This window comes from Phoxinus phoxinus (genome assembly GCF_949152265.1).
Source record: "Phoxinus phoxinus genome assembly, chromosome: 5".
Lineage (NCBI taxonomy): Eukaryota > Metazoa > Chordata > Actinopteri > Cypriniformes > Leuciscidae > Phoxinus > Phoxinus phoxinus.
Genome location: NC_136880.1, coordinates 30,172,923 through 30,199,932, shown reverse-complemented (window position 1 = coordinate 30,199,932; position 27,010 = coordinate 30,172,923). Strand labels below are relative to the sequence as shown.

General features: G+C 37.1%; 1 protein-coding gene across 1 annotated transcript in view; it reads right to left on the bottom strand.

Annotated features, from left to right (window-relative positions):
• Positions 1 to 25,524, bottom strand: part of LOC306998305 (uncharacterized protein) — a 38,806-nt gene extending 13,282 nt beyond the window's left edge. The window contains exon 1 of the mRNA XM_079612272.1: positions 24,815 to 25,524. Coding sequence (XP_079468398.1) covers positions 24,815 to 25,159 — 345 coding nt within the window. The 5' untranslated portion in view covers positions 25,160 to 25,524. The remainder of the gene's footprint in view (positions 1 to 24,814) is intronic.
• Between the last annotated feature and the right edge of the window lie 1,486 nt (positions 25,525 to 27,010).

The following is a 27,010-nucleotide window of genomic DNA, read 5'->3' as shown; positions in this document are numbered from 1 at the left end:
TGCAAAAGGTTACGCCAAACTGTTTGCACCAAGTGTGCCGCACGTCCTGAAAAGTGCAGCCAAAACATTTGGATCTCCCCCTGGTGGCTGGCTGCAGTATAGGTCAAACCCAACCCTCTCCATGTAATCGAATGAGACGCTAGCCAAAAAAAACAAAAAAACAAAAACATTACACTTTAAATATATATATTTTTAGTGTAGTTCTTATGCTGGCGTATCTTCAATTGTTAATTTTTCCAATAAGTCTGGTTTTAGTTAGTCATTTGACGCTATAAAAATAGTGTGTCGTGTCAAAATTGACAGCTGTGCTTGCAATTGACCGTTCGCAAAGACCCGCCCCCCTTAGTTTCTGTCGCTATGCCCAACAAGCTACACCGCTCTCACGCAGTGAGAAATACATCGTGGAGCAGAGAGGAGACTGACAACGCGCTGACAGACGGGACATGCCAGGTTACTTTTCGGTTACTTTTGATATTAAACGTATTAAACAAAGTCTCACCTTTCAAATTTGGTCATTATTTAAAAATAATGTAAACGATAAATACCGTTTTGTGGCTCTTTAATGTCTGTCAGACCTGACCTGGCAAACATTAAAGAGCCACAAAACGGTATTTATTGTTTACATTTTTGAATGAACATAAGAAGGAATGTTGTTTTATCTGCGGAAAGGCGTCAGTACACTCCGTTTTTCAAGTTCAAATTCTCCCATGTTAATCTACGAACTCTCCTGACTGCTTTATCTAACAAAATGGCGGATGGCGAAGTATAATTGGTCAGATCACCTGTCAATCAAGCTCCCTGCGAAGGGTCAATTGAGTCAGCGGGACCTTGATACCACGGCTCCACCTCAGGATCACTACTGCACAGACTCGGGCTCCGAATTATGGAATTGGCAATGACCGTTTGTGGGATATTTTGCCAAAGATTGTCTTATTATTGGCAGATACGAAGGTCCGTGGCTCTACCATTGAAAAAATGATAACGGCAAACTTGGATTACGTGTGCCTTGACAGCCAGTCATACAGCCTTGACGTCATTGAATTTTGTTCAGAGTTGTGCGACAATCACTGTTTCCGGACACCATATAATAAATGAGAAATCGTACCTGCCACACAATTGTCCGTGACTTCTATTATAAAACAGCATTTTTTTTCAACTCAATAAATCAATCCAAAACAAATGTTTAAGAGCAAACATGTTGAAGATTAGCCGATGGGCTGTCAATTCATTAAATGATAAGCTATTTCCTCACAAAAGCGGTTTATTCTGCTCCATTGACATCCGTCAAAAGAACTGCCTCCTTCCCTGCGTACCGCAGCAGGCATTTCACTTTTTTCATCTAAGGGTGCAGGTTTGCCTTCAAGTGGTTTTGATTTTGGCTTCCTTTTTCTACAGTGGAAGGAAATAGAGACAAGTTTGTCCATCTTTTGACCCTATATATATTATGCCAAGCTCTAAACTACTTTATTGGGTAGAAATTGGGACTGGGGGAGCCTTCAAGTATTGTTGTGGACACTGGGGGGAGGGCCTTGAAGTCAAAAAGGTTATATCCACTGGTATAGACACAGAGCAAGAATGCAAGTGCATTAGAAATCCAAGATAAAATGCACAAAAGAATAAGTTTCAAAAGGCTAAACTGATATAGAGTGATATTCTGTCTCAGAGATATCAAATACTTACGTGAGATGGAGGTATTTCCCTAACTTACATTTTAAATAATCTCAAAGTCAACGGAATCAAGTATTTGCATTTTGTTAAAACAAAATCAATTCATTCAGTTAGAACTGGATCTAAAAAGGCACTTAAAGCATAGAAAGACAGAGTAAGCTGCAATGGCTCTTTCTTGACTTAAATAAGAACTGCCTCTTCACCCTTTGCAGGGGTTTAAAGCTTTAACTTTAAATCATGTTGGCCGTCTGTGACTCTGTTTCATAATGGTTAAAGCACATATCTTCCAGTCATTGGTCCATCTGTCCTTGCTTCATTATCTCTGTCTAAGCTGCATTCCATCTCAAATATCTCCATTTTGACACTGCAGCAGATCAAATATAGCCAAGGTTTGAAGAGTTAGAAACCTTACCATTCAAATCAAAAGTTAGACACCAAATGCAATTCAAGGCAGATGGTTGTCACATTGACACCTACATGTACCTTCATGATTTTTATAATATCATACTTAATGTTGCATAATGTAAACTAGTTCAACAATAAATTAAAAGGTAGCTTGTTAACCTCATGTAAGTAATGTTGCTGTTAAGGTTAATATAGGCTACAATGGGGTCCAAAAAGACAACTTTTGATTTTTTTGTTAGATTTTTTGTCAATTAAATTTACTCATCACAAATGACATTATCAGCATAATATTTTTGGACCCCACTAGAGTCTATATGGTTCTGGTGTGCTTAATAAAGAGTGGATTAACCAAGGTTAACTACTTTACAATGAATATAACATAGTTTGATATAATGTAACTTTTATTTTCGGCCCACAGACTTCAATCAAGTTGGATTTTTGACCCTTTGTTGTAAAACGTTTGGGGACCTCTGCAGACAAACTAAACCAACCTTTAACATTTTAACTCAAGCAATGCTATTATAATGATCGCATTGTTAAATAGTAAAGATAATAGTTTAATTTCTTAATATGCCAGTTTTGTAGTAAACTACAAAAACTGCAGGTATCCTTGGTTCCAACTAACCACGAATATGCGAGTAACTGTAAGTGTCACGGGAACCATTTCTATCAGCTTCAAATAAATGTAATCAGCTACGATAAATGAGAAGGCACATAGTCAATCAATGGAGGGAATCTCATCAGATATGAAAAGCAATTAAAAGTACCAGGGTCGTTTCAAGTGAGTGAATATTCCTGAATTTTAATGCATCTTCTTTATCATCATGGATACCCCTAATAATAACTGTACAATATAACAAAAGCGGGGTGCAATCAGCTTCATTTCTCTCCTCAATACAATTTAGCTTTGTCATCCTTTCCCAAGCACATTGTGTCATTTATGTTTACTCGGTGGCATTCATAATTCATTCTAAAACTTAATCTGTGTAAAGTCTATCCAAAAGTACTGTTCATATTGTGAAGTTTATCTTCTGCCTTTGTTGTTGGTCCCAATGTTCCTTGGCTTTTCAGTTTAAAATTAATAGTGTGAGAGCTCAGAGGAATTACATGTCTCTAAAACGGGTTTAGCCTTCTAGAAAAATGTGTTAACACCATTTTCAAAAACAGCAGTAAACTTCCTCTATGATGATATTGTGTCCACAAAGCATATAAAGACGGATTACACCGGGATAAAGTTTTCTAGATGGCTGTTATATTTTCCTTCAAATCAGTACATAAAACAGAAATTGAGCACTCAAATCATCCAACAAGTACCACGGTTGCCTGATTGTAATGTAAGGAAATAAAAGTGATCTGATGCACATTACTTGAGGTAGAATAAAGCACATCACACAGGAGTGGATAAGCTAAAGCAATGTTTATCAAGGGTTTTATGAGGTTAAAAAACAATTACACCCTTAGTAATCCTGATGATGGCATTGCCGGACACAAATATATTTTAACTTAAAAGGGTCATCACACATAGCAAAAAGCAGCTTGTCAAATGATGCCAGAATACTCAACATTCATGATACAGTAATCTGCAATAATTAAATAATTGACTCTATATAAATTAATAATATAAATCTATTGACTTAATCTTACAGAACTGATGTGTCAGTGCTCTTACATTAATGTGTTAATTTTTACTTATTATATTTAAAGAAATGTGAGATTTTCTGTGTATATGGGTGATTGTGTTTAATGTCTGTTTGGGTGTGTTCGTGGGTTTCACTTTGTTACCTTGGTTTTTCGTTGATTATATTATACACCTGTGAATCGTTTTCGTTGATCGTTTGAAGAAAATACATAATTTGAGGGGTTTTCTGAGCATTAAAGATTACGAACAAAGCCTATAGTCAATCTGTATTCCTTTATTCTTTGAAATTCATAAATCACACACAGAATCTGAATTTAAGTAAGTTATGCAACATGGTAAATGGTAGTGGAATAGACTTATCAATCAATGCTTGCTGGAAAATGTTTTAATCAAAAGTACAGCTGCAGCGTTCATTTATTTGTCATATAGAAAGACTCAAATTAATTCAAAACTTCATGGGTAATTCATGAACTTTGTTTTGCTGTGACACAAAAATGTCATAGGTGAACTATTTTGAGTGCATTGTGACAAAATTAGCTATAATGAGAAGGATTTTGGACCAATGAGATTTCACAGGGTGCTGGAGGATATGGTCAAAATATTATCACAATATATATATATCTCTTTTTTTTTATTACAGGAAAAGGAAAACGCATAATCTGAGGCATTTTTAATGAGCATTAAAGAATATAAACAAGGCCTATAGTCAATCTGCACTACTTTATTATCTGAAATGACAAAAATTCAGACAGGAACATGTCTGCTCATTATTTAGCTCAGCAGGAAAATCAGCATTGCTGGAGGCTATTTTCATGAAGCTCAGTCATGGTGAAGAAAACATTTTAACATTTCTTGACTGTAGTACTGTAAAGCTGTCTGTGTGATTTAACACTTTCTTATCAGCCTAAGTTTTATTGATTTTATCATTATTTTCCACAGGTATTGAGGTACATCTACCAACAGGGAGAATGTACTGTAGCCAATAAGGCAGGAATTGAGTGTACTGTAGATGTTACATTAGAAATATATAGTGATACCACACTTTGCAGCATGGTGTCAGGGTTCAGCCCTGGCAGCTTTGTCTGTGTTGTCTTTGTTTCATGTCTCTAAATAATTTTATATTTGTGTTGTGCTAGAAAATATGGTTCCTTGTCTGAGTGTGCTCACCTGTTCCTCTTGTTAGCTCCCTTTATATGTGTGCTCTTTCCCTCATGTGTTGCCAGTTCGTTAGATGTTGTGCTACTGTGTACTTCTGTGCTACATAGTTTGTTTCTTGTTACTAAAGTCTATAGTGTTTTATTTTTTATCATTGTAAGTTTTTTAGTGCTTTAGTTCTGCCATCGGTCCTGTCTGTCTTGTCTCCTGTGTCTCTAGTTCCAGTCCTGTCCTGCTAGCAGAGCGCCCCTGGCTGCTTACACTCTTTGCTTTGGAGCAAGCCTGGTGCTGAGCCTGAGATCCCTGAGTGCCTTGCTGTTGTACTTGAAGTTCCTTATCTGGCTATTGCTTGTATTCTCAGGTCTCATTCTGCTCTGCCATACTACTCTCCAGCCTACAGTCATCTTGTGCTAGTTACAACGGCTGTCATTTTGTCTCATCCCTGCCTATTGTCTGGACTGTTCACCTCTCCCACCATCTTGTCATCTGTCTACTGTTTGTCAATAAACCTGCTAACACTCGTTCTGCATTTGAGTCCTCCATCATAGACACGTGACACATGGTTTCTCTTTACAATGGCTGTTGATGTGAACATAAGCATGAAAAATCGATTTTCCCTTAATCAAAAGTGTTTCAAAAGATATGTCTTCACTGAAAAAAAAGTATTTTTCCTTATAATTATTTAAACAAGACAAGCTTTAAAAATCATGATTACACAGCACTCTAAAATAGTTAATTCTTTCTGGCTGGTCAATATTGAATAATTACGTCAAACTCTATAGTTTCAGTTCTCCTGTTGTATGAAAAGTGAAGTCTTTCTTCTCACATCACCGTGCTCCATTGCTGCTGAATCTTCAGCTCCGTGGCAAAATAAATAATATTTTACCTTAGCTGAGAATGTACATGATTAGTGAAATTCAGTTCCTGAACAAATGACTCTTTTGAATTGGTTCTGTTAATGAATCAGTTCCTTCACTGATTCATTAACGAAAGACTCTTATGAGCTGGTTGTTTTAATGATTAGTTAAAACAAATTGGCAGTATCGAAATGAAGCAATTGTTTCATCATTACTGGGTTGTAATGACCAGCTGACTTTGGCCAATATTAGCATATCCAGTTCATTATATTAATTGATAGATAAACAAACAAACAAACGTTATCCTTTTATACAGTAGTTAGTGCATGGAAAATCATTCCATGAAAATCATTCCATGAAATGTCCACAAAATGATATTCATCAGTTGTCCTCCATCCAATAAACATGCTGTTTATACAAGATTTATTTCAAGGAAGGATTAGATGTTTGCTCATCATGATATTTGCTAATCAGCATAATTCACACATTCCTTACACACTGAAATTGAGAAATTGAGCACAGATTAGTCCAGTCCGGCTATAGTGAAACCTCAATACTAGTCAATCCGATGAATGCGTATGAAATCCATAACACAGATAATAATGAAAGCGCTATTTGCAAGGGTCTAAGAACCCAAAGTCTAATGTCCAGCATTTCGACGGCAGGACCTCTATTTAAATTCGGAGAAATGGAGCCAAATGCAACCAGCAGGATTATTAATGATGTCAGTTTACCCCTGGTGCACCAGTGCACAATAAATGATATCCCTCCTTTCTAATTTATTCTGCCTTGGCTCCACAGCGGCCCGCTGTTTAACACAACATGGATGGATATCCCCTGGCTTTCTTACAGCCTCTAATAAAGGTCATTTTTACCTGCTGTATGTGGATTGAATTTGACTTGCCATTTTCTGCTCGCAACTCTTTGTGGCGGCGTGCTTCTGGGGGAACTAAGTGAAAATCGATAGTACCGGCTAAATAAGGTTTAAATCAAGCCGTAATATCTATAATAATTCACCACACCAGTCCAAATTATCCAGCAGAGATTGTAACATGGTGAAATATGCTGAGAGTCTGTTTAAAATGGTCTCCCAGTCAGCAAATGATTGGTATAAAATGGCATGGGAAGACTGTTCAAACACCATGTGAGATGAGAGCAGAGTCCTCTGAATGAATACAGTCTCAAAGTCAGGGGACCATTTGCTTCAGAGCTGTTCATCTAGAAATTGCATCCTATCAGCTCTCTGGTATAGAACATTCAGAACCCTAGCACCCAGAATGTGAATTGAAATAAATTATGCAACATTTGATGGTAGTGGAATAGACGTATCTCCAAAATAATGATGGCTGGATAATGTATTACAGTCAAAAGTAAAGCTGCAAGTCTCTCAAGCAACTTTTTTTTTTAGATATCTGTCTACATCTTAACAAGTATTTCAGTGTAACAAAAACAGGTCGTAGGTGAAATCACATTTCAAGTGCAATATGCTGTGCAGTCTGACATAAAATAGTACAAATCAGAAGATATTTATGGTTAAAGAGCAAGATTATGAACCAATGAGATTTTTTTAGTTGGTGTGGTGGCCAAAAATATAATCAAGTTTGTTTTTTGTTTTGTTTTTCCATTCCATCTCAATATTTTTTTTTAAATTTCATTTATAGAAAATAAAATAAATTTATTGTGTTTGCTAGGCCTCCAGAAAGAATGAACATAAACAGAACTTATCCACAGAGTAGCATTTTAATTTAGGGCCCCGTGAAATACATTTTGATTGTTTCTAAATTCAGTGTTTTCTGCTATAATTTTTCTGCGTTTAAATTTTTTTTATCATAATTTGTTTTTACAAATTTATCATCAAAAATTGTGGTTAACAAAATTAATTCATAAAACTTGAACATGTAATCAAATGTAATCAAAAATTTAATCATGTAATCAAAAATTTAATCAAATAAAATAAGAGTTAATTTACAACAACAAAAATTCAAATAAGGTGCTCCTCAACTTGTCTACTGTAAAAATTCAAATATGGATGAAAAATATTTTGGTTGAATGATATTCCTTAAAATAATAACAAAGTTTAGGCGAGGGTACCATATACATTTCTCTACTATATATCTCTACTATAGATCAGTGGAAAGTACCCAAAAACTACACAACTGACAAAGGCCGCATGGTTCAAGTGACCCAACTCTGATTTCATTGTGACCCAACTCGAATACATTCATTGGCATTTGCCAAATAAGCAGTCAGATCAGAAGTTGTTCTGTCAATGTGGTTCGAATCGTATATCATTGAGAAAGCGATGGTGGCGAATGACACCGCGATCACATGACTATTTTCAATGGTGCAATGAAGAACAAATGCTCAACCCACTTAGGAGAACAATGTGTTTCAGACCTTTAAAGATGGTACGGAAAGCAAAAGCTTATATTAATTAATCTACGTCCATTATGTAATTTTTTACTTCCCTTTCAGCCTAAGATTTTCCGAGTTGATATGTCTATTGGGTTGTTTCGCCAAGTGTATAGTGTAAATGCAGATATCGGATATGGGTCACTTTAAAAAGATGTACTGTAAGCTGGTCATCAAAAAATAAATAAATCGTGCAGTCAACAAATCAGAATTTGGCATCAAGACCTGCAGTGTAAATGCACCTTGTTGCATCTGGATTAGCACACTGTGTAAATGACCAGCTGCAGTTCCACCAATGTTGAAACCAACACAGTGTGTGTTCATTCTTCTAAAATGTTTCACAGCCATTTTACACTTTACTATAAACCTATAGAATGCAATCTGCTTTAAAATGAGCTGTACTCTGTCTGACTCTCCATATACCCCACAGAGCCAATTAAAATGCTCGAACACTGATGGAAGAGAAATGACGAGAAAAGAAAGAGAGTTAGCACACCTCGGGTTTCCATCGTCTACGAAAATACTACGTGACCAATTTTCACAAACAGACTACATCTTTTTGCTCCATCGAACAAGAGTCGGCTCTCAACATGTGAGAACAGCCATGATGGATGCCTGCATCTCATGTTGAGACGGAGGGCAAAAAAGAAAAAAAGAAGAAAACAATATCAACAATAACAAAAGCCTTCACGGCTAACCAATCCCCGCCCCCTCCCGGCAGTCAAGGCCCATTGAGATTTCTAAATACTTCTCTCCAATCTGATCCCTATAAGTAGTCGATGAAAAAGCAGACGTCATCTTTGATATTTGATATTCGGTCATGGAAGGCTTCTAGTCCCCCTTGCTCAATCCTGCCTGTCTTGGGTTGGACTAAGGGGATGTGAAGTTGATGGGAGGGGAAGGGAGCTCTGAAGTAAATGCCTAATGAGTTTAAAAATCACTTTGTACCGTTTTTTCTACTTTTAAAAGCCTCTCTAACAAATGCCAGCAGGGACCGTTGTCGCTCTGCAACGGACTCCTGTGTAAATTTAACAGCTTACAGAGGAATGTGGCTCAACCAATCAGAATAAACATTTGCGATTATAAAAGATAATGATAATGAGTTTGTTATAAGCCCTCCAATAAACCGCCTTGCTGAATAACTGTCAAGAGAAGAGAGGGACATTGTTTGTAAGATGTTAGATGTCATTGAAAGCATTTTCATTGGGGAGGCTTGATTAAGCTTATCACTACACATCTAAATATTGAAACAGTTGTCAGGAAATGCGTTTGAATGGCTTAATGCTTGAGTGATTGTATAAAAGGGCGCTTTTACGAAAATAAGAATGTTTAATTGGCTACAAAACAAATGCAAAATTACATCTATTGTATTTTGGACAAATATCTCAATTAATCTACTTTCGTATTTTCATGTGTTCTTTATGTGCTTGGAAAATGGTTACACTATTACACTTATAGATTTTTGTATTACAGGGTTTTTTTTTTTTTTTTTTGGAGTCTGAAATTGCCAAACCTCTAATGAATGCTTTCTTTAAGCCGCAGATAATTTAAAATGAGTAACCTTACCTTTACAGCATCCAATTAATGCAGTAATGTCAGGGAATTATTTACAGCATTGATATACTTTTAATGTAAGCAGAATTCACCTATTAGAAATCCCTAAATGAGAGATTTGTCCATGCAGCCAGATAATTATCTTCGCCATGAGAATATATAGGACCTTTGGACCTCATTACTCTCTCTGCTCTTACCGTTTGCCCTTTTACTCTCTGGACTTTATTCCTCTATCAGTCTCCCTTTAGTACACAACAATAAATTCACCTTTTATTCTCTTGGAATGGCAGAATATGGGAAAACAAAATGTTTCCGTCTTATCGGAAAACTCAACATTACATTTAGAGCCACGCTGAAAATACATCTTATTGTCATTCTGTGTCTGCCTTTCACTTCTCTCGTGGCCAGAAAGGGCCTAATGCTTGTAAAAAAAAAAATATATATATATATTATTATTATTTTATGAAACTCACTTTCTTCAAACAAAATTGATAACAAAAGTTCAGAAAAATACAAATAATGCTAATTTAAAATTCTAAATTATATTGTGCCCATTGTCTAAAAGTCGTCTGGGGAAAACAGGATTTCAATGTATATGCTAATGTCTGTATCATTTCATTTGTGTTCTCCTTTGTTTTAGTTTTTTTTAGTTTTTTGCCTTAAGCTCAGTAGCTATATGACTTTTACTCTTTTACACCTGTCCTGGATTTGTCACTTATGCAAGTTGTTTTGGTGAGAAAGCCACATAAATATGAACATAAAAAGGACTGGAATAATTAAAAAAAAACTACACACACTACACTAAAATCAATGTGTTGTTTACAACAGAAACCCAGTGATCTTTAGCTGCCAATGACCGCTAACAGGATGTGGATGTGTGGTGCTTTAGATGGTGTAGGGAAGGCTTTGTTGGAAGTCATTGAAAGCTCCCAAGATACCCATCAGTGGACCACGTGGCCTTGAAATGCGTCTGACAGTACCCAGGCTCTCTATTAGCAGTCCAAGCACCTGTCATCACAAACAAGAAAAGCTCTCCTCTGCATTGTTATCCACAGTACTGTTGTTAAGTCTGTGCACACTGCAAAAAAAAACATCTTAATCAGTATTTTTGTACCGTTTTCAAGTGATAGAATATAAATATCGTTAGAAAAAAATTTGAGATGCAAAAGTTGTGTCAAAGATGATACTTGTTTAAAGAAAATATATTTCTTAAACTTAAATACACTACACCCTTTAAAGTTTGGAGTTATTGTTTTTTAATGAACACTCTTATGATCACCAAGGCTGTATTTTTGTTCAATATACAGTAAAAACAGTGACATTGTGAAATATTATAACTGTTTTCTATTTTAATATATTTTAAAATGTAATTTATTCCTGTGATGGTAAAGCTGAATTTTCAGCATCATAACTCCAGCCTTCAGTGTCACATGATCCTTCTAATATGCTGATTTGGTGCTGAATAAACATTTCTTATTATTATCAATGTTGATGTGCTGCCTAAAATATTTACATTTTTCTTTTATGAATAACAGCATTCCTTTGAAATAAAAAACCTTTTGTGAAATTATAAGTGTCATTTTTGATCAATTTAATGTGTCCTTGCTGAATAAAAGTATTCATTTCTAAGTACAGTTTCAAATTGAACTAATAATTATTTTATTAGCATTTCCTGCACCTTCAATTCTTCAAGCTAACATCAAATCATGTTGGGAGATATACAACAACTCGTGACAATTCATTTCAAGTGACCTTACCAGATAACACCAACAGACTGCATGCCTAATGACAAAAGCTGTCTCACTGCCTCAACTACTGCGCAATGTGTCAGTGATTTATTAGCTTAATTAGCACTTCGGACATCGTCACTGGGAGTTGTGGTTGTTCTGCTTTATGATGCAAGCCTATGCATAATGGAAAGCCCAGTATATTCTCCCTTAAGATCTTCAAGCTTAAGGTAAAGGCCACAAAGGAACCTGCAGTTAATGGCTGAAACAGTACAGGCTTAAAAAAGTACTATGTGTGGACTGTGGGCAAAATACTGAAAACACGCCTGTGCCTGGTTAGTCTTAGACCATACAACCAATTGAAAGTCGTTAAAAATGGCGTAAATCCTGCGTCCATTACCATCTGATACCATTACTTCACCATGGCACCATCACAGTACCTTCATTCCTTTCATTGCTGACAATGTAGAATAAAAATTACATTACTCGTTGAGCCACTTAGAATCCCTCTTTCAATGGCTGTCACCAGGTCAATACTGCCCTCTATAGATAATGCATCGCTCCCCTGAGACCTCCATCTCTGATTCATCTGGTAAACGTGAACACTTGAATACTGTGTTCCACAGGTCAAGGTTCACTGTCTGAACCGTCTGAACTGTCTTAAAACAGAGAGTTTATCAGGCTGGGCTCAGGACTATTAATGAGGAATGGAAAAGCAGGTGGTCTCTTTATCTGTGATAGAGGTCAACCCTACCAGAGAAAATGGCAGGAGGATTAGATATGGGGATTAGGTTGTCTAGTAATTGCAGCTCATGGAAGAAAAAAAATATATGCAAAATCCCTCTTAATCAATATATGAGGTGCAAATAAGTGACTGTGGGCAGCATGTGATATATATATATATTGTGCAGATTTTTCTATAGTAATTCAAGACAGCAATTTAAAGGAATAATTTATTATGCTACTTCCATAGAAAAAAAAAGGCTATGTGATGTGATGATTCCAAAAAATATATGAATGGCATATATTGGATACTATACTTTGAATAGCAGTGTGTACTAATATATTTTAAACTGTGTAAATTAAAGGTACACTATGTAAGAATTTTGTATCAAAATATTCCAAAACCACTTGCACAGTGTTATATATTTCTTTCAATTGTGTACTTACATTATCCTAAATGTTTCCAAGAATTAGTAAATTCTGAGAAATTCACAATTTTAAATAGTGCCCGTCCCTTGTCGCCTGTCAATGACGTAGTATCCGCGTTATCCCTGGTTTCCGCCTATGGTTTGTGCTTGTACTGCCATAGTAACCATGATGGCAGATGTGGTCAACTGCGTAATGTTTAGCGGCCAGAATGTTGTTGCTTCGTTCAAACATAATGGATCATGGCAAGCAGACTTTGGGACAAAAGGAGAACTAAAACGAGGATCAATATCGCATTTTCGAGATGCCGAAAGCTTCGGGGCAAACTTCGACTTGACAGAGCTTCATGACTTGACAGACGCCGCTCTTGCATGTACTTTATTAGACAGGTGAGCAAATTTCAAAAAATCAATGTTATATAGCTCAACATGATGAAATGTTGATCAGTATGCTATTCTAACGTTGATCTAGCTTACTGCTAGTCTCATATAGCCAACAAACTAACACATAGAATAACATTATAACTTTCAACACACTCAAATGCTGTTTAGTATGATAGTGTAACGTTAGACCAAGTGAAACAGCGCTGTGTTAGGCTACCTCACAAGTTAAATTCGTCAAATAAACTGACCTGTGTGAGTATTAATTCAGCACTTGCGGGTAGTTTGGTAGAATGAAATCTCATTCCTTTATATCCGCGGGACTCGCGTGTGGCACTTATATCTGTCTCTCATTAGCAATCGCATCCTGCTTCTTACCACAGTCATGTTAAAGAATGTTTACACTCATCCGTAAACATTATTAGATCCATCAGCTTGACAGCAAGTTCCATGATTCCGCTTATTCATTGCGTCATCAATCTACGCCTTTGTTATTGTAAGAGGTTAGTAACCCCTAGCGGCGAAAAAAATTACATATTGTAGCTTTAACATTAGTTTATGTATTATATAACATACATACTGTATACACATTTTCTCACATATGCATACACACACCATTAAAGAAGTGATCAAGCTGAACATGTAAATTAGAAACAGACAGAATGTGACAAACGCACATTCACAATTTAGCTTCCTGTTGAACAGTTTTCATTAACGGCAACCAGAATGGCGAAGCAGATGACACAACATCAAGGTTAACCCAGATAAGGTGTGATGGCTTCAGCAGTGTTTTAATATTGTCTGCCACGCTGTTCCCACCACCAGATTTATAGTGTGAATAGAAATCCAGCATGTCCCCGGGGCCATCGCTCTTACCGTTTGTATTCCATTGTAAATCTCAATGAGTTAATACGTCTTCCACAGACAAATCAGACCAATATGAAAAATGTCCACTTATAATGGAGAAATGGAAGAGGATGCCTTTGGCAGATGAAATCTCATTGAACGGATGTCTGGGGCGTTTAAGTCCCCGAATGAATCTGTCATCCATCATCCGCAGACGGAGAGTGTTGCATGTGGTGGTAAAGGACTCTAGTAATAATTCTAGTTAATCACTGTCAGTGAATGGCAGAAATATTAACTATTCATTACCCCTCTTCACACCTCAGAAATGAAGTATCGATGTATCTTAAAACAAAAACATCGCTGCAGGACATGATCTTGATGGTGGCAGGACAAGTGAAGCTCTTTTCAACGATTCTAGGTGCACATCTTTTGGCCTCGTCACGGCATGCGTTGCGCCCACAGAAATACAGAGGCTGATGAAAATTCATTGGATGTATTATTTATGCAACTTTTCACAGAAGCACAAGAGCCGTCGAGATTGAAAATGCATGTTGTCAGCTGCTGACTTCCCGGTTGAAATCAATAGAGAGAAGCACTAACCTGCCACCAGCCCTGATGACTGATTGAATTCAGAGAGGCTGTGAGGCTTAACGCACTTCAGAAAGGAAACTGCAGTCTATTGGAGGCATGCAGCGGAATAATATTCCAATTCTGGTGTGGATGGTTTTCCTTCCCAGAGTGCACTGCTCTTACCCTTCACTGCTCAGGGGCCGCTATCGATGAATAGTCATCGTGATTCTGAAGCGGGGCCCACTTCAGTGCAGGCACCTTTCGCAATCTCCGTCTCGTCCCTGGAGCGTTTTACTTGTTCATTCTGTTCATGAGCGAGCAATCACGCAAAAGGCTAATTAAATTACCTCAAACTGCTTTATGGTTACCTCTATGAAGTCCGTCTTATTTATAAATAATGCATTTTTGAGAGCATATATGCAAACACGGAACTATGAAGTGTGGAAAAAAAACACTTTTTTTTCAGAACGACATTGCCTTTGATCTGGACTGCCCTTGGCAGATTGATCTACAATGCACTGGAAATTCGGTAACACACTGTTTAATTTGTTAACATTAGTTAACTATATTAGTTAACACGAACTATCAATGAACACTACAGCATTTATTAATCTTAATTAATGTCAATCTCAACATTTACCATTACATTTTTTAAATCAAAAGCTGTACCTGTTAACATTAATGCATTGTGAACTAACAGGAATATTTTATTAACTAAAATTAACAAAGGTTAATAAATGCTGTAAAAAAAATATATATATATATTTCTCATAGTTAGTTCATGTTAACTGCATTAACTAATTTTAACTAATGAGACGTTATTGTAAAGTGTTACCATGTTAATGTGTAATAACTAATGTAGGTCACTAATTAAAAAAAAAATATTTTAAATGTTATAATGTTAACAGATGAATAATTACTTTAACAAATGTGTTGCTTGTTAATGATAGTTAATGCATCAACTATAATGTTAACTAATAAGTGCTTATTGTAAAGTGTTACCAGCACTTCTCATCGACAAAGCAAGAAATAGTATTTTGTTTATACTAAGTGCACACAAAGGGTAAATAGACATAATATGCTATTTGTACTAAATGTACAAAGTTTGTAGTTTGTAGGCTACTAAAGAAATGTCAGTTTGCATTTGCATTTGCATTTTGCATTGCATTGGCTGTTTGCACTTGTGTAAAAAAAAAAAGGCTTAAAAAGTTTCAAACAAGCTTTCGACAACAAATGAACATTAATCTGATGCTACATGACTTTCAGAACAAAGTCACCCTTTGTGATTTAGTCACCTGGTCAGACTCTTGGCACAAATTACAGCAGTTTTCCTCTAAGAATAATTGTGCATGCAAAACCATACCGTCCAGAGCTTAGTCCTTAATCAAATATCCAGTAGATGTCTATGATAAGCTTGTGCTACCTTAGTCTGGAAACACTCTCATATATATAATGCTGGATAACCCAACTATGACCAGAATTTTCTGCATGAGCGTTTGATCGGTTTGTCATGTGCTGCACTATAAGACATGTATGTTGATGTGGTATGAAGTGTGATTGACAGTGCCTGATTCTCTCGGGGTTCATAAAGAGCTAAATGACTAAAGTGACTGAAAGATGTGTTTGATATGTCAGTTATGGTGGCATAAAGGCAGTGTGGATCATGGATTCTTTTCAGCACTAAGAGGCACACATTTTGAAAAGGTCATATGGAGATAATATTAACTTAGCAGTGGTATATATTGAGTATTTGTGCTTGAGTACTATTCAAACTGAACACTTGCACTTTTATTCAATTACATTTAAAAATACTTGAATTTAAAATACTTCAAAGCACAAAGTACACATTTCACTGGTCATCATGATAAATATTACCGTGTTAACAAATATTACTTTTATTAGTCTTTAATTAGTCAAATATTAGTATTTTTTCTTTGGGGGGGGGGGGGGGGGTTGTAGGTTCTTATGTTTTACTCATTTGTACAGCACTTTTGGCATGCTTGTATAGTTTTTAAAGTGCTGATTGATTGATTGATTGATTGATTGATTGATTGATTGATTGATTGATTGATTGATTGATTGATTGATTGATTGATTGATTGATTGATTGATTGACTGACTGACAGACATATACACCTGCTGTGTCTGGAAGGAGACAGCACCACATTATTTTAACAGTTTGGGGTAAAATAAAGCACATGAGAAAACATTTTAATATCACAAAAATTATATACTTCAGTTTTAAGGACACCATCAAACCTTGATCTTGTATATGGCTTGAAAATAACAACAGCAGCAGTTCCTCACCCAAGCGACATGAGATGGAGCTGTAACTATAGATCTATAGTTACAGCTCCATCTCATAACAAAGTTTGACTTTGCTTTAAGATGAATGCCTTTGGATGCTGGCTCGATCCAAAAAAGAATGTGCTCTTTCTAAAATTAAACGTAGCATGACGAGACCACCAGCTGTGAATGGAGTAAGTGATTCCAGCAAGCTTGTTCTCTGATGCTTGGGAACTATTGCGGGTCGGTGGGGACACTGCAATCCCTAAAGCTTTTAACAAATACCTAAAATGTCTTTTGTCACCAGGTCTTGCTCAGAAATGAATGACACACCGGAGGACTATTAAATGTTCTGCACTCTCATTTTTCATGGTTCAGTATATGGCCTATATTCAGTTTTATATTTCACTTGTTTTCTGAGAATTTAGTTTCTTTCTATACAAGTTATATTCCACCAACCTTTAGCATTTCATTATTATACAGTTGAACTTATAAAATGACATGCCCCACAGTTACCCCTGTAATCACCTGTTTAGCAGGTTTTTTTTACAAGAATGAGAATTAAAATGTGATTAATTCAATATTGTATTTAATATTATTTTTAATTTGATTATTCATTTTATTTAATAATTTATAGGGGTGGGAATCTTTTGGAATCTCATGATTTGATTCAAATTGATTCGGGTCATGATTCGATTAAAAATCGATTCTCAAGTTAAAATAAGTTCAACTTTTGTTTTTAAACCGTATTTCTAGACCTTTCGCTTTTTTCCGTTCCACTGACCTGCGTCTCGCAGTTTTAACAGCAAAAACACGTTCAGTGTGAACCGGCCCTAAAAGTGTCTTCCTTGCTAGTTTCAGAACACAAAGTCATTTGGGAATGAAACTGAGAAAAACGGCAAACGGCTGTAGGTGTTATCAGTTTAAATTTACAAGCAAAATTTCACATAGCAGGAGGGAATAAATTTAACATGCACTTGAAATGGATGTTGCCCATGAGGTTAGACTTTCAGAGCTCTATCTCATTTTTTGTTGTGCATTACAAATGGAAAGTGGCTGGTTCCTGGTATGGCTAGAGAACAAGCACTCTCCAGCTAGAGTACTTGTTTACAAGCATTCAAGGTCTTGTGACCTTCACAATGCACATCAATCAAAAAAAATCATAAAAAAATGGAAGAAAATTCTCCATTGGTCTCTTTTTGACAAATTCAAACTGTACCGCAAAACTGTGCAGCTTCTGTAAGCAAACATTGCTTACTTTATTGATCCTCTTTCTATTTTAGCAGAACAGCTACCATTGATCAACATTCATGCTTCCTTACCAAACCAGTCAGCATGCCTCCAAATTAGACATTTTGGATGTGTTTATCTTTGTGCTCAGAATAATTCAGCAGGCATGTACTGAGCAGCAACTCCCATAGCGTAACACAACACACAAGCTGGTTCAATATTGACAAAAAAATGACATCAGGAGGCCTGACAGACAATCTATTATTCAAGTCACAATGCAATTTGATGGATTTAAGGACAGAGGACAAATACTCAATCTATTTTGTGAAAGAAAGAAATGCAGCTGACATCACTGACTTCATGTCAACACCGCTACACTTGTTACAGTGTCAAGTATCATTTGGGAAACACGATTATATGACTACAGCCATTTATGCCTTTATTCCTATGGGGTATATTTCAATATTTGCATCCTAACCAACCAATTGTATGGTTCATCTTCTAAGAACTTCAAAACACCAGTGGACTAAAGCTAATTTGGTTGTGTGAGACTTTATAGACTACATGGCTACAGTTAGCTTTCGGAGACATCATTAAAGCAATCTTCTTCAATCCTTAAGGAATTTGCCAGCAAGCCTTTCTTAATGAATGTTATGGATGGCTCAACACTGCGATGTACCTTTAAATAATTCTCTTAACTTTTTTCCCCCCTTTTGACTTTTTGAACCTTCCGGATTCTGTTCTGTCCCAAAGGATATGAATGATACAAGATCTTTTATAACACTGTAGCATGAGGCATATAGCCTACTATTTATCGCTAAACCTTATAGTGAATATCCCCTGTACTTCTATAATGCATAGGACAAGAAAGCTTTTTATGCTTTTAGAGATTAAATTCTGTGATTTTGTGATTGTCAGGAATTTGATTGCAGCCTGATATACCAGTACACTTTTCCTGCTCTGAGCACTAAATTGATTTCAGCTAAGTCACAATGTGCTGTAAAACTCCTGAATCAATCTTTGGAGCCCCTAAGATAGTGTTTCTTGTCTGGTGGGTCGTAAAGCGTGGTAAAAAAATTAAATAATAATTCAACAACAGACTTAATTCAGTTTTTCTGATGCCATACTTTTATTTTTAAAGGCGTGCATGAAAGATGCTGAAGAGTGCCTGAGAAAAACGCATTGTCCTGATCAGAGAATGTCTAATAAGGGCTCTATCCTGATTCAGTATCTGTGGTCAAATTAGACCAGATGTCAGTGTCATTCTACGTTATTTTCTTTGGTACAAAATAAAAAGTGACACCTCAGAAAAACAACCTTTCCTGTCTGCTGAGACTGTAAAAAAGAAAAACAAACTTTTCTTTTCATTCCTGTCAGCCGATCTGTAAAAAATCAAATAAATTGGACGACGCACCTTCACTCTCTTCCATCGTGAAAAATACAGCTGCCAATGTCCTAGACTCTCCCAGACAATAATTACCACAATATGGGAGCTGATTGAAAAACACAAGCTCCACTTGTAAAATATCTTATTAATTGACATGACACACTTCCAATCAGGGTTTCCCGTACAACGACGTAACTCGCTGCTTCAATACTGTAATGACCATAGACTGTAAAAAAATATGGACGTACTGTCCGTGACGTCACCCGTAGGTTTCTGAAGAGCATTTTTGAAGCCTAAAGTGGGCGGAGCACTCCCGGATAACAGAATATGGGCAAAGAGGCGGAGCTGAGGAGCCGGGCTATCTGAAACCACGCCCACCTAGCGCGACGTAATGGAGTTAGCTCCATAGTTAGCGCAGGCTTGGGAGCTAATGCTATGTGCTACTCACAGTACCAAGTCTGCGACTGCACAGGGGCTCGCGCTAAAGTGACACTGACAGTTGATGATTAAAATCAGAATGCCAATTAAAAAGGTCCTGCTTTTGCCCTTCGAAATATTATAATAGGCTAGTTAAAAGACATAGCTACAACAAGTGAGACTGTGTATCGTGATTCTGTAACTTACAGCTATTCTGCTAGTTGAAAATGTATTATGCAGTAACTTTACAATATTACTCCGAGAGAGAGTGTGTGTGTGTGTGTGTGTGTGTGTGTGTGTGTGTGTGTGTGTGTGACTGTGATTATGTGCATACATGTCAGTCACTCTTTATTACAGTCTATGGTCCGTCAGCGCGGCATCGCTCATCAAGTTCATAGAGCTTTATTATTCAGTCCATTTTAAATTCTGATTTTGGCCGCATCTCAATTCTCAAATGGGTCAAAACATAGATATACTACCTATGAAGTTAAAGTAAATGCGCTAGAAATCCACGCTCATTCAAGGATGTGCATTTATTGCATGAACGGAGAAACACAGACACCTGCAGGATTTCATCTGACGGAACATAAGCATGTTATAATCTGGTCCAGAGCAACGGCACAAGCAGAATAACTTAGCTGCACAGAATCGCGATACACAGTCTCACTTGTAGCTATGTCTTTTAACTATTACAATATTTCGAAGGGCAAAAACAATATTGTTGGGCATTTTAACATGCGGGAGATACAGATTTGACTCCCTTCTGCAGCCAGCCCCAAGTCTGCGACTGCACACGGGCTCGCGCTAAAGTGACACTGACAGTTGATGATTAAAATCTGAATGGCAATTAAAAGGTCCTGTTTTTGCCCTTCGAAATATTGTAATAGTTAAAAGACATAGCTACAAGTGAGACTGTGTATCGCGATTCTGTGCAGCTAAGTTATTCTGCTTGTTGAAAATGTATTATGCAGTAACTTTACAATATTAGGCAGGCTACTCTGAGAGTGTGTGTGACCGTGATTATGTGCATACATGTCAGTCACTCTTTTATTAGAGTATGGTTCGTCAGCGCGGCATCGCTCGTCAAGTTCGTAGAGAGCTTTATTATTCAGTCCATTTTAAATTCTGATTTTGGCCGCATCTCAATTCTCAAATGAGTCAAAACATACATATATTACCTATGAAGTTCAAGTAACGTTAAATGCGCTAGAAATCCGCGCTCATTCAAGGATGTGCATTTATTGCATGAACGGAGAAACACAGACACCTGCAGGATCTCATCTGACGGTACATAAGCATGTTATAATCTGTCCCAGAGCAACGGCACCGCAGAACGAGTGTAGCTTTATATCTATAGACGTTTTTAAATCTGAAAACTCCAAAAAGCAACGAAATTGTCAGACATCCATGAGTGCATGTTCACAGAGGAGAACGAATACAGCGCTGGCTGTTCTCTCGAACGACACTCGACGAAAAACGGCGGAATCTAAAGCCCTGGGCGAGGTAATGGGTGTATTAAATTATATGAAATAATCACGAATAAAAGCACAAACACGGCAGAGATGGCAAATTCAGCAGCTGGAATTTGCTGGTGAAGTGACTGCGTGCTAACCGGCATTTACATCAGCGGGAATCCGCCTGTCACTCAAAAGTGGACACACCCTTAATTTTGCAGAACTTTAAATATTAATCAACTACACGGGCGAGTTATAAAAAAATGCACCCCCCTCACAGTTGTTATGAAGGGCAAAGTTAGCTTTATAGACCAAAGCCACAGAGAGAACCAGGCTGTAAACATGTTTTTTTCTGCTGTAAAGTTGGGCATTTTAACATGCGGGAGATACAGATTTGACTCACTTCTGCAGCCAGCCTCAAGTATGGGATTAATATCCTGCCATGATTCAAAACTGAAAACAAAGTTCTGAAAGGTTGAAACTAAGTGTTCGAAAACTCAAAAGCTTGCAAAATGTAAAAAAATAAGAATATCTCTGCAAACATTATGTTGTTTTTGAGATTTCCTTCTTCAGAACTGCAAAACATTTTTTACGATGTTGCGCAATTTTTTTTTCAGAGTTTCAAATTTGTCAGTGTTCTCCCACTGTATAGTTTGTTTTCCAGATTTGAAACCTTGAAACCCGTGATCTGAAAACGGGTGTGCGAATAGGTGAAAAAAAGTTTTGAAACTCTGAAAACTGAGGTTCGAAAGGGCGAAACTTATTACATTACATTAAATTTGCACTCCTTTGCAGACTATTTTTTCAGAGCTGAGTTTACAACACCCACTTTGCGGAGATACGCGCACACAGTTGCGAGCTTGCGACTCGCGTGATTGTTGGCAGCGATGTCACGCAGCTCTGCTCTGAAACTCTGAAACTCAGACTGAGCGAAAATGAAGCTTCGCAACCTCGCAACTTAAAAATAAGCCTGGAGGGAGGGCCTTTCTGCTCTTGGCCAATGCTTTGCTGTCTGCTGACGTACAGTCCAATCACAAGTCGTATTTACTGGAAAGGTGGCTTCTGCACTGGTTCTTTGCATGCGTCCGGCAGATTGACCGTGACGATTGCTTCTGTACAGAGTGCAAATCCTTCCTCTCATTACCATGATTTACCTTTTTCTAGTATGATGTATAATTATTTACTATGTTCTAGTATATGATTCACCATGATTTACCATGACTTACCATGTTCCAGTATGATTTACCATGAATCTAGCATGATTTACCATAGTTTACCATGATATACCAAGTTCTAGTATGATTCAGCATGCTTTACCCTGTTCTAGCATGGTTTACAACAATTGAACACATTCTAGTATAATTTAATATGATTCTAGCATGATTTACCATAGTTTACCATGATTTATCTTAGTTTACCTTGATTTACCATGTTACAGGATGATTTACCATGATATACCACATTCTAGAATGATTTACCAGGATTCTAGCATGATTCACCTTATTTACTATGATTTACCATGTTTCTAGCGTTATTTACCATGATTTACCACGTTGTTAGCAATTATGTGACGCATCAGAACAAATGAAGTGATAAACTCTGACAAAATATGATTGTGTTATAATAGTAATTGTTATAGAAGGGATTTTTAGTGTCTAAATATATGAATGCAAAAGCACATGTGAAAAGACTATTAAATTGTAGATTGTCCAGCAGAGGGCAGTAGAAGTCCACTTATTGGCTTACTTTCATTTTTACAAGTCTTGATTTTTACCAGTATTTTAAGTGGTCTTCTACTGCCCCCTGCTGTCTCTTCATCATACTACTCCCTAATATTGTTATATAATTCATATTTAGACTTTATAAAATCATTATTTTAACATTTACAATCACATTTAGTCAAAATTGATCTATTGGAGTATTACTATTGACAATTGTGTCACATTGAGAAAAAAGAATCCTGAAAATGAAAGTAAAAAAAAAATCCATTTAAGAGCAGCAGGATTATATTTGTAATCTTTTTATCAGCTTTCAGCATTGGCTAATAAACAAATGCTTAAAGCTATATATTTGTTATTATGACATACGTGTAATATGTGTGTAAGCATACATAATGGAGTAAACATGGAGAAACCGGTTTGCTTTAGTGCAAAAAAATACTGGTAAAAATCAAGACTTGTAACATGCTGAATCATACTAGAACTTGGTATATCATGGTAAACTATGGTAAATCATGCTAGATTCATGGTAAATCATGGTGAATCATATACTAGAACATAGTAAATAATTATACATCATCCTAGAACAGGGTAAATCATGGTAAACTTTGATAAATAATGGTAAACTATGGTAAATCATGCTAAATGTATGGTCAACTGTGGTAAATTGTACTAGAACGTGGTAAATCATGGTAAACCATCCTAGTACATGGTAAATCATGATAAATCATACTAGAAAAAGGTAAATCATGGTAATGAGAGGAAGGATTTGCACTCTGTACAGAAGCAATCGTCACGGTCAATCTGCCGGACGAATGCAAAGAACCAGTGCAGAAGCCACCTTTCCAGTAAATACGACTTGTGATTGAACTGTACGTCAGCAGACAGCAAAGCATTGGCCAAGAGCAGAAAGGCCCTCCCTCCAGGCTTATTTTTAAGTTGCGAGGTTGCGAAGCTTCATTTTCGCTCAGTCTGAGTTTCAGAGCAGAGCTGCGTGACATCGCTGCCAACAATCACGCGAGTCGCAAGCTCGCAACTGTGTGCGCGTATCTCCGCAAAGTGGGTGTTGTAAACTCAGCTCTGAAAAATAGTCTGCAATAGGAGTGCACATTTAATGTAATGTAATAAGTTTCGCCCTTTCGAACCTCAGTTTTCAGAGTTTCAAAACTTTTTTTCACCTATTCGCACACCCGTTTTCAGATCACGGGTTTCAAGGTTTCAAATCTGGAAAACAAACTATACAGTGGGAGAACACTGACAAATTTGAAACTCTGAAAAAAAAATTGCGCAACATCGTAAAAAATGTTTTGCAGTTCTGAAGAAGGAAATCTCAAAAACAACATAATGTTTGCAGAGATATTCTTATTTTTTTACATTTTGCAAGCTTGTAAATCTTATTTTTCGATCTTGCAAAACTTTTTTTTTTAAGATTTTGAGTTTTCGAACACTTAGTTTCAACCTTTCAGAACTTTATTTTCAGTTTTGAATCGTGGCAGGATATTAATCCCATACTCAAGCGGCCAGTCGACGAATTGCCGTTTAATTCACTTCCGTGTTGGTTTCAAGAGAGAGACAGGGGGGTTGCCGCTTGGTTATAGCCACCCAGCCAAATTTGAATGATAAAAAAAGCCGGCAAGTACATAAAATAAGCTATTAAAATCTTGAAAAAATGAGCAGTGGTCTCTGCTCTCAAACGCTGGGGGCGTGTCCGCCGGCTGCGCTGAAACCTGTCTGATTGACATCAAACTTCTCGAGTGACTTTATGCATGAAAGACTCGGTCTCTTTTGTGGTCGGAAGGGGCTGCTTTGTGAACAGATAATAGTTTAAATTACTTGGCTAAGGAATCATATTGATCATATAAATAAACAAAAAAATCACGTTAGAGTGTTGCAGAATTTAGTAGCCTACTTACTGTGGACTACCTACTATAATTATAACATAGCACACAAGGCAGCCTACCCTCATTGGTGGGCACGCACTGCCGAGGATGGCACCAGGTGTCGGCGCGACGGGAGGATGACGGCCGAGGCGGGAGATAGTCGGTTCGGCCACATTCACCAGTAACAGCGGATTATCAGAGCATCCCAGTTGTCTCCGACGAAAGTTTATAAAACTATCCCGTGTAAAATGATCACTACAGAGGCGGGTTTTGGTGGTGATCCTCAGCTCTCCATCAAGGTGGCTCTTCACAAAATTAATCCACCTCTTCTTGATGTGATCGTTTTTAGGAAATGTAAATAAGGACACCGATCTGTTTCGTACATGATCGCATCCAGGAAGTACGCATTTCCGTGACGAAGGCATAGCTAACTAGCAAACTGTAGGCTGTAGTTATAATAGTACTGACAGTAACTCGCGATTGAGCGCCAAACTGATGCGAATGTGCTCTGTTTATATTGTTAGAGAGCGGCCAGGCTCAGGGGCTCCAGTGCGTCATCAAGTAGGGGCGTGTCCAGGAGCTCAGGGGCTCCAGTGCGTCATCGAGCCCCCGTTTTAGCCCCGCCCAAAAAATCCGGAAAATAGCAATGGTGAAAAACTGTTTAACGGTCTAACTCCACAATTCAGTACTTCGCAGTTCACAGTCTTTGTAATATGTTTTAGCAATACATTTCTAACATTTATAATGTGTTTAGAATTTTTTTTTAGAATTGCCTTTACAGGGACTTTAAAATAAATGGAGGAGAAAGACAACAGTACAGCCTCCTGCTGGTTTATTTTAACAATACTCCACCTGCTGAAACACTCATAGTCGTGCGGTGTATGGGGCACGAGTGTTCATATCTCGTGCTAGTAATAGTAAAAGTAAAATAGCATAGCTTAGCTCCGGTTAGTCCCACGTTTTAGTGAAGAACTAGCTACAAGTTATTACAATACGATGCATCGTTCGAGAAATCAACTAGCTAATCACGAATGGTTTCCCGAAACCATTTTGTTGCAAAGTCGTTGGGGGGGATTGGGATTAGTTTCGAGTTGACAAAACCAAACCAATCCAACCAGGCTTTGTTGGGTACCATGATGCTGATCATCAACTTTCTCTGAGTTTAGGTGTGACATCAGTAGCGAACAGCCAATCATACTGAGAAAGAGTGAAACTCATTCAAAACTCATTGAAATTAAGAGAGAGAGAGAGAGAGAGAGAGAGAGAAAGCTCAATTCACTTATTAAATAAAAGTATTAAAATATTAGGAATTTAAACAAATTTACACAGCAAGAATAAAATAGCTGAAAGAGGACAACTAAAAGAAAAAGTATCGCTACTGGCCTATATCAGTGCAAGTAAAATTTGTGAAGTTAAGTTTATACAGTTGATAAAGGTATAGATAATTGAACATTTAAGCTCACATGTAGTCATTTTATAGCTTTATCTATTGATTCTAAAACGTATTTATATTATCTTTATATATTTATTCATTTAATAATAATTGAACTAAAATTGTATGTGTTATCGATTAAGGGTATAATAATTACATAAATAATATCTAAATCATACAAATATAGTATTCTAAATAAGCATTACTAAAAGCCAGACGATTTTGTCTTTAAAAATCATTTGCTATGTAGTGACCTTTAATTTGGATTAGAAACAGGTGGAGTGACTTTATCGCATCATACATGTGTCCCTTTGCTCACAGGTCCAAGTTCGGATTGAGATCTCTTAACCTGCCACGGACCAGGTTAGCCGTGGAGCGCGAGTTACTGTGGCGATGAACACTGCTTTCATGGTGCCTAAAACCCAGGGTTGACACAAACTAAACTGAAACATAGGCTACCTGTCTAGCCACCTAAACTGTCTTCATGGTATAGCCCCCTGGTTTCACAGACAGACAGCTTAAGCCAGCAAGCTCCGTGCCGGTGTCCGTAAAATGAATGTCTGAGCAGTAATACCTGAAAAGAAACTTGCACTGGCATATCTTAAAATATATCCGTGCCATTGTTTTGTCTCAAGACACACAGTAGTGTTTTTTCTAAGGGACGCTTCTAAGTAGCTATACTTAAATGCACTAATTGAAAAAAGGTATAATTCTAGCTTTATCTAAGCCCTGTCTGTGAAATGGGGCCTAGGCCTATATGTTGAATAGCCAATGCAACTCTATTTACACTGCAGACCAAAACATGAACAATCGCTTATAGTTCGTTGGATAAAAACAACAAACA